The 13,985-nt window shown below is 49.3% G+C and overlaps 9 protein-coding genes across 9 annotated transcripts; 4 read left to right on the top strand and 5 right to left on the bottom strand.

Moving 5' to 3' along the window:
- Positions 1–30: 30 nt before the first annotated feature.
- Positions 31–1,809, top strand: OGAPHI_000081 (uncharacterized protein; the record flags this gene model as incomplete). Its single annotated transcript, XM_046208965.1, has 1 exon — positions 31–1,809. The coding sequence occupies one exon, from the start codon at positions 31–33 to the stop codon at positions 1,807–1,809; it is 1,779 nt and encodes a 592-aa protein (XP_046065010.1).
- Positions 1,449–4,263, bottom strand: OGAPHI_000080 (uncharacterized protein; the record flags this gene model as incomplete). Its single annotated transcript, XM_046208954.1, has 3 exons — positions 1,449–1,788; positions 2,140–2,331; positions 2,645–4,263. The coding sequence occupies 3 exons, from the start codon at positions 4,261–4,263 to the stop codon at positions 1,449–1,451; spliced, it is 2,151 nt and encodes a 716-aa protein (XP_046065009.1).
- A 145-nt stretch (positions 4,264–4,408) lies between these two features.
- On the bottom strand, positions 4,409–4,708 carry OGAPHI_000079 (uncharacterized protein; the record flags this gene model as incomplete). Its single annotated transcript, XM_046208943.1, has 1 exon — positions 4,409–4,708. One exon carries the CDS (start codon positions 4,706–4,708, stop codon positions 4,409–4,411), a length of 300 nt encoding a protein of 99 aa, XP_046065008.1.
- Positions 4,709–5,258: 550 nt separating this feature from the next.
- OGAPHI_000078 (uncharacterized protein) lies at positions 5,259–5,714 on the bottom strand (the record flags this gene model as incomplete). The annotated part of the gene is made up of 1 exon (XM_046208932.1): positions 5,259–5,714. One exon carries the CDS (start codon positions 5,712–5,714, stop codon positions 5,259–5,261), a length of 456 nt encoding a protein of 151 aa, XP_046065007.1.
- Positions 5,715–5,757: 43 nt separating this feature from the next.
- OGAPHI_000076 (uncharacterized protein) lies at positions 5,758–7,180 on the top strand (the record flags this gene model as incomplete). Its single annotated transcript, XM_046208909.1, has 2 exons — positions 5,758–6,431; positions 6,556–7,180. 2 exons carry the CDS (start codon positions 5,758–5,760, stop codon positions 7,178–7,180), a joined length of 1,299 nt encoding a protein of 432 aa, XP_046065005.1.
- On the bottom strand, positions 6,542–7,096 carry OGAPHI_000077 (uncharacterized protein; the record flags this gene model as incomplete). The annotated part of the gene is made up of 1 exon (XM_046208920.1): positions 6,542–7,096. The coding sequence occupies one exon, from the start codon at positions 7,094–7,096 to the stop codon at positions 6,542–6,544; it is 555 nt and encodes a 184-aa protein (XP_046065006.1).
- Positions 7,181–7,652: 472 nt separating the features above from the next.
- OGAPHI_000074 (uncharacterized protein) lies at positions 7,653–11,783 on the top strand (the record flags this gene model as incomplete). The annotated part of the gene is made up of 1 exon (XM_046208887.1): positions 7,653–11,783. The coding sequence occupies one exon, from the start codon at positions 7,653–7,655 to the stop codon at positions 11,781–11,783; it is 4,131 nt and encodes a 1,376-aa protein (XP_046065003.1).
- On the bottom strand, positions 7,842–9,048 carry OGAPHI_000075 (uncharacterized protein; the record flags this gene model as incomplete). Its single annotated transcript, XM_046208898.1, has 3 exons — positions 7,842–7,967; positions 8,370–8,888; positions 8,977–9,048. 3 exons carry the CDS (start codon positions 9,046–9,048, stop codon positions 7,842–7,844), a joined length of 717 nt encoding a protein of 238 aa, XP_046065004.1.
- Positions 11,784–11,853: 70 nt separating the features above from the next.
- OGAPHI_000073 (uncharacterized protein) lies at positions 11,854–13,938 on the top strand (the record flags this gene model as incomplete). The annotated part of the gene is made up of 3 exons (XM_046208876.1): positions 11,854–12,299; positions 12,474–13,167; positions 13,696–13,938. The coding sequence occupies 3 exons, from the start codon at positions 11,854–11,856 to the stop codon at positions 13,936–13,938; spliced, it is 1,383 nt and encodes a 460-aa protein (XP_046065002.1).
- Positions 13,939–13,985: the final 47 nt, after the last annotated feature.

Raw genomic sequence — 13,985 nt, 5'->3', positions numbered from 1 at the left:
AAAAATCATAGCAAGGTCTTTTTAGTCAATATGTTCAAGAGAACCGTTGCATTGCTCGAGAAGAGCAAATACAAGCCCTTTGCCAACATGCTCAGGGACCCGTCTGTCAAGTACTCGCGATTCAGAGGTGTTGATCTTCCTGACAGAACGTGGCCCAACAAGGTGATCACCAAGGCACCACTGTGGCTGTCGACGGATCTTCGTGACGGTAACCAGTCCTTGCCTGATCCGATGTCTGTTGAGCAGAAGAAAGAGTATTTCCACAAGCTTATTGAGATTGGATTCAAGGAGATCGAGGTTGCTTTCCCGTCCGCTTCTCAAACCGATTTCGATTTCACCAGGTACGCTGTGGAGAACGCTCCTGACGATGTTTCGATCCAGGCTCTTGTGCAATCACGTGAACACTTGATCAGAAGAACCGTGGACTCTTTGAAAGGCGCCAAGAGAGCTGTGGTTCACACGTACCTGGCCACGAGCGATCTGTTCAGAGACGTTGTTTTTGGAATGAGCCAGAAGGAGGCTATCGAGAAGGCCGTGCAGACCGCCAAGTTTGTGAGATCGTTGACCAAAGACGACCCGGCTTTGAAAGACACTGTTTGGTCGTACCAGTTTTCTCCAGAATGTTTTAGTGACACCCCTACCGAGTTTGCGCTGGAGATTTGCGAGGCCGTCAAGGCCGCCTGGGAGCCCACCGAGGAGAACCCAATCATCTTCAACCTGCCGGCCACCGTTGAGGTTTCTGGCCCGCACGTTTACGCTGACCAAGTTGAGTATTTCTCGAGAAACATCTCAGAGAGAGAGAAGGTGATCATTTCCCTCCACTGCCACAATGACAGGGGTTGTGGAGTGGCTGCCACCGAGCTGGGTATGCTTGCTGGTGCCGACAGAGTCGAGGGATGTCTCTTTGGAAACGGTGAGAGAACCGGTAACGTTGATCTTGTGACTGTGGCTTTGAACATGTACACTGACGGAATTTCGCCAGACCTGGACTTTTCCGACATGGAGTCTGTGATTGACGTTGTTGAGAAAGGCAACAAGATTCCTATCCACTGCCGTGCCCCATACGGTGGCTCGTTAGTTGTTTCTGCGTTCTCTGGCTCGCACCAGGACGCTATCAAGAAAGGATTTGTGAAGCAGGCCGAGAGAGAGGCCAAAGGCGACCGCAGATGGCTGATCCCGTACTTGCCACTGGACCCTAAGGACATTGGTAGAAACTACGAGGCCGTGATCAGAGTGAACTCGCAGAGTGGTAAGGGAGGAGCCGCCTGGGTGGTGGAGAGAGCTTTGGGCTTGGATCTGCCAAGAGAAATGCAGGTTGACTTCTCGAAGGTTGTTCAGGAGGCTGCCGACAAGCTTGGCAGAGAGCTCAAGTCGGACGAGATCATCTCGTTGCTACAGTCGAACTACAACATCGACAACTGCTCGAGCGGCGCGTTGAAGTTGCAGGACTACTCGATCCAGAAACAGTCCGAGTTTGTCACCACGATCGAGGTGCACGTGACGTACAACGGCAAGGAGGTCACTGTCGAGGGAACCGGTAACGGACCGATCTCGTCGTTTGTGAACGCCGTGTCGAAGGTGGTTGGCCGCGAGATCGAGCTGCAGAAATACGCCGAGCACGCTGTGGGGTCTGGCTCCAACACCAAGGCTGCCACGTACGTGTATCTCACCAGCGGCGACGACTCGCAATGGGGAATCGGAATCCACGAGTCCATCACGCGGGCCTCGCTCAACTCGATCCTCGCCTCGGTCAACGGCCTCATCGCCGGCAAGCCCCACACCCTGCATCTGAAAAGAGCTACAGCATAAAAGTATTTATTTCTTTAAAAATTCACCGCCTGTTGGGTAGCCAGCCAGCCGCTTGCCACGCTATAAAAATTTTTTTCACCCTGGCCATTTTCTTCGTACCTAAACCATCTTATTAGACAGTACGATGAACCTTAAAAGCCATGTTTTTATGGCCCGCTCCATAGCTTCATTCCGTGATACAAGATGGTGAGATCAACATGTGCTAATAAGAACCCGTCTGGATACACTTTGTGTAGTGGAAAGAGGGGTGTCAGATAGCACAGATATCTTAAAGCTTTGTAGAATTAGCGCTCCTTGAGCAGCTTGTTGCGCTTCTCGCGTCTGCGTAACCGGTCCACCTTCTTTGCGTGCATGATACTGGCCATGCGCTCGTACCGTTCCTTTTCCTCCTTCCGGGCCCGTTTTTCCTTGATCTTGTCCACACGGGCCTTTTTCTCGGCCTCTTTCTCCTGCTTTAGTTCCCGCAGCTTCTGCTTCAGCTGCTCGTCTTTGCGCCGTTGCTCCTGCTTCTTGTCCCACGAGCTGGCCACGCCTCTCGACCGCAGCCGGAACGCGTTCTTCTCCACCTTCCAGTTCTTTCCTGTGGGTTAGTCGTGTGGAGGAATGTCACTTACCGCTCACGCGCGAGCCCTGGCCGGGATCTGCACTCCCGCTAGCCGTCTCCGTAGCTCCAGTAGTCATGTGCTCTAGGAAATAAAAATGTGCTTCTTCTGCACAGCCAGATCAGAGCGAGAAAATTTGATCTTTAGATGAAGACACCCGTACACCAGCGGAGAGGATCAGGGTGGCTATTGTCTATTCGTGTTGTATGTACAGTCGCATCGTCGCACTCTACCGGGACGCCCACTTGAAGAACCCGCAGTTGTACGCGTCCACATCCTTTTCCTGCTTCTGCTCCTGGTCCGTGGCCCACGACTCGGTCAGCGTGCTGCGCGCACAGCACCAGAACTTCTTGCCCCGGTTCTTCTCCGCCTTCACCGTGCGCAGGCTGCATGGCTCGCCGTGTTTGCACAGCGGCGCCGAAGAGCTCGAGTCCTTGAGCATCTCTTTGAAGTTGGCCACCGAGATCCGCGGCTTGGGTTGCTCGTGCTCCTCGGGCGCGTCGTAGCTCGATTTGAAGAAAAAGTCAGAGATCGATAGCTGCTCGTGCGGCTCGACTTTCTGTTTCTTCCTGGTGGCATAGTCAATAGCCTGTGTAGGTTCGGCCTGTTCCTGCGGCAATGGCCGTTCTCTCTTTTTGAAGAACTTGTCAATGCTGCCTCTCGTGTGCAGTCCGTAGAAATTGGTGGCCTCAAACCAGTTGGGTTTGGCCGCGTACTCCAAAGACCGGTCGTTGGCCTTCACGAGCTCCGACCCGGCATACTCGTAGTCTGTGAACGTAGGACAGTGGTCCGACCCGTGAAGGAACGGCCAGATGTCCGCCTGGTTGGCCACACACGCGAGTTTCTCCGAGGCCAAGATCAAGTCGATCCGCGACCCAATGTTCAATGGTCTGTTGCTCTTGAACGTGCTCCAAACAGTGTACATTTTCAGTCTGCGACCCTGTTTCTCGCGCACCACGTCGTGGAGGAACTGCGAGTCTCGCACGGCACCAAACCCGCTCGAGTCCACCACATAGTTGTTAACCAGAGTTCGGTGCGGAGCAGAATTTTTGAAAGCTAGCACTTGCTCCACGTTCAAGGACTCAAAGTCGTGCGATTCCTGTGCCTTGACCAGCTTGCGTTCGCGGAACGCCGTCTTGATTGTGTCGTCGCTGTCAATCAGGTCCACACACACGTTGATGTCGCCCATGATGACCACATGCTTGCCCATCTCGCGCAGGTTCTGTGCTCGTTCGAACAGACACCCCAGAAACAGCATGCGGAACTCCTCACCTTCCTCTGTTGCCAAGCTGTTGGCGGGACAGTAAACGCTGATCACCACCACGTTGAAGTTGAGCTCAACAATAACACACCGTCCTTCGCCATCCACCTTGCGCAACTTGTCGTAAACGTTCTTGTGGCTCGGATACCCGCCAATACATGTTTCGCGCAACGTGGGGTCCTCGTACGCCTCTCTATAGGATAGGGTTTTCTTCTTGTGAGGGAGAATCCCGGTGATTCCTTCCTCGACCCGGATCACAGTAAGAGCTCTTTTGATCAGATCAGGCTCGTCTTGACGCGGTTTGCGTACAAAAACGCCGACTCCCGAGTACCCTTTCTTTGACAACGGAACGCTAATGAAGCTGGAATACCCTGGAATATCGGCAATCTTCAAATCAACGTCCGACCTCTGCAATTTGAGCTCCTGGAACGTGACTATATCCCCCTTCATCATATCCAACATCTGGCCGTACTCAGACACCAGGGTCCATGGATAATAATTCTTCAATGTCTTGACACCGTTGACATTGAACGTAACCAGCCGTAGCGACGTTAAACTTCGCTTGGCAGGTATTCGCTCGTCACAAGACATAACAATAAAAGTTTAAGTTATTTAATGTTTGATTTAATTATTTAGGGTATGAATTATAAAGGTGCCGGAAATCGGGCCCAAACGGCAAGAAGAGTCTCTGAGCAGCAAAAGTGCAAGCAAGCAAACTAGCAAGAATGGCCGGATTCTAGCTGGACTCGGCGGCGGCCTCAGCTGCGGCCTCAGCTTCCCGTTTGACGATACTGGTCTTGTCCTGGTAGCTGTGCCAGGAAAATCTTGCGTCGGCGTCGGCGTCGGCTTCTGGGCTGGCTTCAGCCTCTGCCTCGGCTTCGCGCTTGACAATGCTGGTTTTGTCTTGGTAGCTGTGCCAGGAGAATCCTGCCTCAGCTTCAGCAACGGCCTCAGCAACGGCCTCGGCCTCTGCGATCGGAGCAGCGTAGGCAAGAGAAGCAATCATGGAGTAAAGAAGAGCGCGAGTGAAGAGCATGGTGAAGAGGATCGAAGTTGGATGATGAGATTAAAGGCGGTCTTTCACCTCGTTTAAATACTTCGCCCAGACTCTCAAGCCGTCTGTCAATTACTGCATCTTCGTTTCAGTCTCATGCAATCAATAACATCTTCCCAACCCTCCACCGTCGAGCACAACCCACTTGTATGGTAAAGCACCTTTCAGACCCCAATCGGGAAACCTTGCTTCCCCAGAGACATGCACAGCCCGGTTTCCTAATTAGGGTGTGAAAGGTGATTTCTGGAGCACACTGGCAGTATATATGTCGAGTGGCTCTCTGGACAGCCACTGCTCGACGAAACAACCACAAACAGCCCAGGGGCACCTGTTTCTGCGGTGGGAGACAAGACTTCCTGATTTGGCAATATTTGGCAATATCAACAACACTTATGGCCCGATTTGGTTAATAGACCAGACTTCAAGCATGTTTGCTGGTCCGCGTACCTTTCCCTTGGTGCATTCGTTGCAGTGATTGGACGAGGTCGAACAAACGACCCCTGTTGAGCGTGAGAACCTGACATTCGTAGGTTCACATGATCGGAAGCGGTCTGACTTTGAACACGACTTTCTTGCTAATCACGTCCACGATCTCGCACTGGCCGTTGTTATTAGAATCCAGCTTTAGCACTCCAAGCGGTGGGTCCACAGACTCTACGTTTCCGACAAGTCTTTGCGATGTGCTGATATACAACGTGGCTTTCTTCATGTCCTGTTCGATTTCGAGCTTGCCAAACTTGACTGCGTCTTTGGTGATTTCTTGTCCGTTGGCCACAAGTTGCGGGATCGCGACTGTGGTGAACAGATCTTGTTCCTTTTGACTAAGGGTCTTTGGTTTGGAATCAGGCAAATTCAATTCACCTTGGATTTCCAGGATCATCGACCCCCATTTCGTCGAAACCACTGACGCGACACTCGGATCTGCACTCGACGTGTCACTGTTTATGCTTTCAAATGCCTTTTCAGTGTTAATGCTTCTAGAGGGCATCACGCGTCAGGGAAAAAAAAAGATCTAAATTAATAATTTGCCAATGTTATCAGTGTTTAGATCGAAGAACTTTAACGCCGACAAGTTCGAGAAACATCTGAAGGATCTATCGCGAAAGATCCTGTCAAAAGAGAAGGCGCTGGATCGTTACCAGAAGAACAAGTCGCACTACAAAAAAGCCAGTCTTTTATATCTTGTTGGGCTTTATCTTAGTTATGTGTCGTATTTATATTTCTCTACAGATAAACTGGGTCGACAGCATTGGGTGCACGTTTTGGCCTCTCCATTGGCGATAGTGTTGGTTAATGTTGCTATTGAGCGTTTTTACAGTTATTTGATCGCCAAAACCTCTCGACAGCTGGAATCTTTAAGAGAGCAACATCAGGACAAAATATCAGAACTAAAGGAGAAAACCAATTTCGACAAAACAAACGAGCTTTTGAACCGGTTCTCGAACGGTGAGGACCTCAAGGAGCTCGAGAGCGAGGCACAGGAAATCAATAAACGCAAACAGGAGTATTTACAACTGATCAAAGACGGCAAGGCTCCGAGCCTTGAATCGGCCTCCAAAGACACAAAGACGTTTTATGACCAGTTCTTCAACCTGCTTCTTGGCAGTGACGAGCTGGGACCCGACATGCGCTACGCACTCATTTGCAAATCGTGTTTCCAGCACAACGGACTGGCTCCTAAAGGTGTGGAGCCAGACAGGGTGAAGTATGTGTGTCCAAAATGCGGCACACTCAACGGCCAAGACGAGATCGAGCCCGCTCCGGAAACTACACAAACAGCTGAGAAAGACTAACTAGTTGTAAATACCTATTTATCTAAGAAGTCAAAGACATAATGGCATTGACCATGTCTCCGTTATGTTCTTTCAAGGCCTTCACAGCCTTGGCACGAGAAACGTTGGTTTGCTCGACAATGATTCCAATGTCAGCGGCGTCGAGTCCGGTCTCGTCGACCTCCTCATCGTCGTCATCCTCAGTAGGCTTCGAGTCAGCCAAAGAAGCGGCCTGCAAGTCGGCAGTGATGGATTCTGGGTCCTTTGGAGCCTCACCTTCCTTAACGGCAGCAGCAGCTTGCTGAGCAGCCTCTTGGGCGGCAGCAGCCTCGGCGTATCTCTTGTTCAGGTCCTCGACCTTGGCCTCACCGAACACGACGTACGATCCAGCAACAGATCTGTACACTTCTGGGTTGTCAATGGCCAGGATGAAGTTGCCCTTCTTTCTGAAGGTGACTCTGGAGATTCCGTTAACTTGCTTCAATCCGAGCTTGAGGATGAGCTGTCTGGCCTTCTTCTCGTTCTTGGACAGGACGTGGACTTCAGCTCCGTCTGGGATTTGGTTTTCGTTGATTTCTTCGATTTGTGCAGAGGCCATTTTGATGGTGATGAGATTGTATGGAGAATTTTTCAAGTCGTCGAAAAAAAGATGGAGCCGGTTACGAGCTCCGCGCTCGAGTAGAAATTAAATCCGTGTGGGAGCCCTTAATAATAAATTTCGGGAGCAGGGCAGGGCAGGACATGGTGGCTAAATGGGGCTTGGCCCTCAAGTGGGCCTTTGAAGCTTAGCTTTATAAAAATGGTAAACGTCCCAAATCACGGTCCGTGTAGTTTCTCCATCAAAGCCCCATCCAGAGTATCCCAATCACCTTGTAAAATCTCGGACCGGGTTGAGGTTTTATTTATTGGCCCCGAAAAGTATTTACCTGTATTTACAAAACAAATAGGTACCGTTTTTCTGTTTTATATCTTGAACACCCTGAACATACAGTTCCGGTGTATATTCGGGTTTGCAAACAGTGCATTCAAACAGTCCTTTTGATACACAAGAACCTGTCTCTTTTGAAATAGACATTACTGATTTGGTATCAATAGACTAGTTTCGCAGCTTGAATATTGCTCTACATTACTTATACCATCTTAGCTAGATCAACATGAGCACGCAACAACGAAAACAGCCGTGGTGGAAAACCGGGTTTTCCAAAAAGTACCAGCCCAGCACAGAAGAACGGCAAATCTTCTTTAATCTCCCTCTGCCGGAGTCCATGCTGGACCCCAAAACGAGGCTTCCACTCGCTAATTACCCGAGAAACAAGATTAGAACCACAAAGTATACCCCGATTTCATTTCTTCCAAAGAATATCTTCTTCCAGTTCACCAATATCGCCAACTCGTATTTCCTGTTGATTATTATTCTGGGAGCGTTCCAGATCTTTGGAGTGCAAAGTCCAGGCATGCAGGCCGTTCCACTGATTGTGATTGTTGTTTTGACGGCAATCAAGGACGGGTTCGAAGACTACAGAAGAAGCTCCTCTGATATGGAGCTTAATAACTCTAGAGTGCACATTTTAACGGGCTTGGATAATCCAAACGTGGCAGTCGATCATGTTGGTCCGTGGAGAAAATTCAAAAAGGCGTGCAGCAGAGGCACCCGGTCGTTCATCTACACGATCAGTGGACAGTCCAAAAAACGGGCAGAGATGCAACAACTACTTTCCAACGATTTGGAAAGAGTTGCCACCATCAGCTCAAACCAGACCCAACAGCCTCGGACGTCCATGGCAACTGCCAGATCGCAACGCTCTGCCAAAATATCCCCCTTTGTGGCTAACACTGTTTCAGATCCAAACGTGGTTCCTGAGATGAAGTACAAGTTCCAAAATAAATTCTGGAAAGACATTAGCGTGGGAGACATCATTCGGATCAGAAACAACGAGGAAGTGCCTGCCGATGCGATCCTGCTTTCGACCAGTGACGAGTTTGGCGAGTGTTACGTCGAGACTAAAAATCTCGACGGTGAGACAAACTTGAAGAGTAAACACGCTCTCAAATGCGGCTTGGGCCTGAAACATGCGGCTGACTTGGAAAGAGTGCGAATGGTCGTCGAGACAGAACCTCCAAATGCTAATCTGTACAAGTTTAGAGGTGTGGTCAAATACACTGCGTACGACTCGGAACATGACACTACCGGCCACGAGGCCCAGGAACCGGCTACTTACGATAACGTGTTGCTCAGAGGTGCTTCTCTCAGAAACACCAAATGGGCTCTCTGTATTGTGGCTGCAACAGGTAACGATACCAAGATCATGCTCAATGCGGGAATCACTCCTACCAAGAAGTCCAAGCTTTCGAGTCAACTTAATATCTCTATTATCATCAACTTTGTGGCTCTGTTCATCCTATGTTTTGTGTCGGGATTGATCAACGGACTGTTCTACGACAAATCAGACACTTCAAGAGCCCTTTTCGAGTACAAACCTCTTGCTGGATGGAGCTCAGCTGCCAATGGTGTTGTTGCTTTCTTTGTGGCTTTGATTCTGTACCAGACATTAGTTCCGGTGTCGTTCTACATTTCCATTGAAATCATCAAAACCATCCAGGCATATTTCATTTACGCCGACGTCAAGATGTACTACGCTAAGCTGGATTTCCCATGCACTCCAAAATCTTGGAACATCTCTGATGATCTGGGCCAGATCGAGTATATTTTCAGTGACAAGACCGGAACGTTGACTCAGAACGTTATGGAGTTCAAGAAATGTACCATTGCTGGCAAGTCTTATGGACTTGCGTACACAGAGGCTCAACAAGGTATGGACAAACGGGCTGGAGTCAATGTTGCTGAGGAGAAGGAGAAAATGACACAGGCAATTGCTCTTGATAAAGAAGACATGTACGACCAGTTGGAAAAACTCAATAACGACCAGTATCGCCAGGATAAAGTCACGTTTGTTTCCAGCGAATACTTGAAGGATGTCAGCGAGTCTGCTGATCCGGAAAGGAAAAAGGCAAACGAGAGCTTCATGCTCGCACTGGCTCTTTGTCACACAGTAATCACCGAAAAGGACGAGGAAGGATACTTGTCGTTCCAAGCAGAGTCTCCAGATGAAGCAGCTTTGGTTGCCGTTGCAAGAGACGTTGGTATTGTTTTCAGAGAACGTACCAGATACGGACCAACCGTGACGATCTATGACAATGAAAAGCCTTTAAGTTACGAACTGTTGGAGATCATTCCATTCAACTCCACCAGAAAGAGAATGTCTGTGATTTTGAAAGGACCAGACGGACGCATTGTTTTGTACTCTAAAGGTGCCGATAACGTCATCTATGAGCGTCTGGATCCAAACTCCGACAAGCAGATGTTGAGCAAGACGGCTATTCATCTTGGCGAGTATGCCGAGGAAGGTCTCAGAACACTGTGTATTGCCCAGAAAGAGATCTCTGAGAAAGAGTTTAACGAATGGCACGAGAAGTACAAAGCTGCCAGTGCTTCCATTTCTGAAGACAGAGAAGAAAAGATGGAAATTCTTGGAAACGAAATCGAGGCTAAGTTGACTCTTCTTGGAGGAACCGCTATTGAGGATCGTTTGCAAGACGGTGTTCCCGACTCGATCTCTCTGTTGGCCAGTGCTGGAATCAAGTTGTGGGTTCTTACCGGTGACAAGGTCGAGACGGCCATCAACATTGGGTTTTCCTGTAATTTACTCGGCAACGACATGGAACTTTTGGTGATCAAGTCGAATGAAGATTCGGAAAAAGACGCTGCTTCTGAACTGGTTCCAAAATACCTCACTGAGAAGTTTGGAATCGAGGGAACGAAACAGGACCTTGAGAACGCCAAGAAGGATCATTCTCCGTCCAGTGGAAACTACGCCATAATTGTGGACGGAGCTTCATTGGAGTCGATTTTCAACAACCCAGAGCTGAAACTCAAGTTCCTGCTGCTGTGCAAACAGTGTAGGTCTGTGCTATGTTGCCGTGTTTCTCCCGCTCAAAAGGCTCAAATCGTCAAGATGGTCAAGGACACATTGAAAGTGATGGCTCTTGCTATTGGAGACGGAGCCAACGACGTGGCCATGATTCAAGCGGCCAACGTTGGTGTTGGTATTGCTGGAGAAGAAGGACGTCAAGCCGTTATGTCGAGTGACTATGCCATTGGCCAGTTCAGGTTCCTTGTGAGATTGTTGTTAGTTCACGGCCGGTGGTCGTACAAGAGACTCGGAGAAATGATCACCTGCTTCTTTTACAAGAACGTCAATTTCGTGATGGCTCTGTTCTGGTACGGTATTTTCAACAACTTTGATGGATCGTATCTTTACGAGTACACTTACTTGATGTTTTTCAACTTGGCATTCACGTCGTTGCCTGTGATTTTCCTTGGAATTTTGGACCAGGATGTTCCGGACTATGTTTCGCTGCTGAACCCTGAATTGTACCGGTCTGGAATCCTGGGACTCGAGTGGTCTCCATTCAAGTTCCTTTACTACATGGCCGATGGACTGTACCAGTCGTTTGTTGCGTTCTTCTTCCCGTGGTTCCTGTTCCACCAGGCCAACTATGTGAACCAGCACGGACTTAACGTGGACCACCGGTTCTGGGTTGGAATCTTCTGTGCACACATCTCTGTGGTGTCATGTAACTTGTACGTGATGCTAATGCAGAAAAGATGGGATTGGCTTTCGATGCTGATCATTGCCATTTCCATTCTGTTGATCTTCTTCTGGTCGGGAATCTGGACCTCGTCGCTGGGGTCGCAGGAGTTCTACAAGGCTGCTTCCAACTGTTACGGAACAGTTGCGTTCTGGTGCACCTTTTTTGTGGGTGTGCTTTTGTCTGTTTTGCCACGGTTCACCTACGAGATTCTCAACAGACTCTACCGGCCAAAGGACATCGACATCATTAGAGAACGCGTGGACATGGGGGCCTACAAGAACTACACCGACGATTACGACCCGACTCTTGGCCCTACGGTGCAGTCTCCGTCGGAGTCTGTGATGGGCCGGTCGCAATCCGAAGAGCTGACCGACGAGAAGAACGATATCGAGGCCAACGAGACGCTGGCCATTCGTCCAAGAAGAAATACCATCAAAAAGATGATAGACAAGATCACTCCGGGAGTCAAGCAGTCTCCGCTGGAAACCATCCGGCAGTCGATGATTCATTCTGGCCAGGCCTCGCACCGGTCCTCGGCGCAGATGATCCGCACCAGCCACGACCTCGAGGGCATCACGTCCCCAGAGAACCTCATGAGATTGCACACCAGAAACAGCCAGCTGACCAAGTGAGAGGTGGAAAGCACACCTCGCACCGCTACTATATAGAATACATCAAATACAGGTTTTTTTTTGTTCGCAGATGGTGGAGCAGACAGAACAAGTTGAGGAGGCTCAATTGCCCGAGTTCACGCTGAAGAATGTGCTGGGCGACATCAAATACGGCGTTGTTTCGCTGTTCAACAACCCCTTTTTTGCGCTCATTGTGACGGGTGTTTTGATGACGTTTGAGTCGCTGGCTTTGAAAGCCATCATCTACAAGATACCGTACACGGAAATCGATTACAGCACTTATATGCAGCAGATCGAGCAGATCGAACGTGGTCAACTCGATTACGCCCAAATCAAAGGCGATACAGGCCCAATTGTGTATCCTGGAGGATACGTCTACATTTACTCGTGGATGAAGTGGTTTACCGAGGGAATGGAGGATATTAATACAGGTCAGCAGATATTCAGATATTTGTACCTTGCGACATTGCTGCTGACGTTTGTGGCGTACTTCTCGGCACAGCCGAAACTCAAGCCGTACGTGCTTTATTTTCTGTGTCTTTCCAAACGGTTGCACTCGATCTATGTGCTTCGGTTATTTAACGATTGTTTTGTCACGGCGTTGATGGTGGCTACGGTGGTTGTTTTGCAGAAGGCCGCACACTTCCAGAAGTCCAGCCGGGGAATCAGCCTGTTGCTGACGTTTTTCAGCGCAGACCTGTTCAGTTCTGCAGTTTCTGTGAAAATGAACGCCTTGCTGTATCTGCCTGGATATTTGGTGGTTGCATATTTTTTGTGCGGAGAAAACCTGTTGATCACGTTTGCGGTGGTTGTCTTTGGCCTGTTTGTGCAGGTGGGCATCAACTGGGACTTCCTCACCGCCTCCGATACCATCAGATCTCACTTTTTGCAAAACGCCTTTGATTTCAAGCGGTCGTTCTTGTACGAATGGACAGTCAACTGGAAATTTGTTCCGGAATCAATTTTCAATAGCCGTGAGTTCCATACACTGCTGTTGGCCGGCCACGTTGGTGCTCTGGTGCTGTTTGGCCTGAAAAAATGGACACCCAAATCGATCACCGGCAAATCCTCCGCAAAGTTGATCAAAGACAGCCTGCTGTTCTACAAGTCCACCATCCGCCCGGAGAACGTGATCCTGTCCCCAGAGGGGCCCAGATACGTGTTTTACGTAATGGCAACATCCAACCTAATTGGGATTATATTTGCGCGCTCGCTTCACTATCAGTTCTTATCGTGGTACTTTTGGACGCTGCCGATGCTGCTGCAACTAGCCGAAATCCCATGGTACATTCAGCCAGCAATGATGGCGGCACACGAGTGGTGCTGGAACGTCTACCCGACCACTGCGACGAGCTCGGGGGTCCTTGTTGCCATTTTGGGCTCGGTACTTGTGCTCCAGCTTCGGTGTGGCTTCGTAAAGCCGAAACAGGAATAAATTAGGTCGATCCGCCGATCGACGCAACTATTTTCGGATCTTTTTTTTAGCACGCTTTTCTGCCCAAAAAATAGCCCTGACACACTTTTTTGGCACGGTTTTTTCCCCTCCCAACTCTTACCCGGCCGAGTATTTCTGGGAAGGTTGTTGAACCGTCAAATTAGACAGAAAAATAGCTTTTTACTTAGTGGAGGTTAATTTGATTTCCGTCGGTTTACAGGTTCTGATCAGTGCTTTTATTCCCACTAGACACAGCCACACCTGTCATTGACGACAAAGCGGCGGTGTTACATTTAAAATTGGTGATTATCCCAAAGAAAGGTTAACTACTGATTTTATTTCACCACTAGGTCTAATCGGATATAATCGTCTCTTGTTTGATAGATTATCCGGAAAGCGATCGTTTACCAGCAGAAGCGCCAGATCACGTGGAAGGATCGCAATACATTTTCAATTGCACCGTTCTTCATGAGTCAGGACAATACTCCTCAGGGTTCCGGAGGCAACATACCGATGTCCGATCAGCCAAATAATCCCTCGTCGGCCAGTGCCAGCAATCCTAACCCGCCATTATCCTCTGCATCGTCCGTTCCTACAGTGTCGGATTCCACAGCTGTAAATTCCCGAGAGCTGCTGAACGCCTATGTTTATGATTTTATTCTCAAGTCTGGTTTCACAGCCACGGCCGGTGCCTTTTTCAGAGAGCCAATATTCAGGTGATAAACAGCGAGAAAAAACCATCCGGGTCGCCTTCCAACGCTTCCTCC

This window comes from Ogataea philodendri (assembly GCF_020536065.1).
Source record: "Ogataea philodendri strain CBS6075 chromosome Unknown scaffold17, whole genome shotgun sequence".
Classification (NCBI taxonomy): domain Eukaryota; kingdom Fungi; phylum Ascomycota; class Pichiomycetes; order Pichiales; family Pichiaceae; genus Ogataea; species Ogataea philodendri.
Note: the sequence above shows the minus strand (reverse complement) of the source record. Positions and strands in the feature narration are given on the sequence as shown.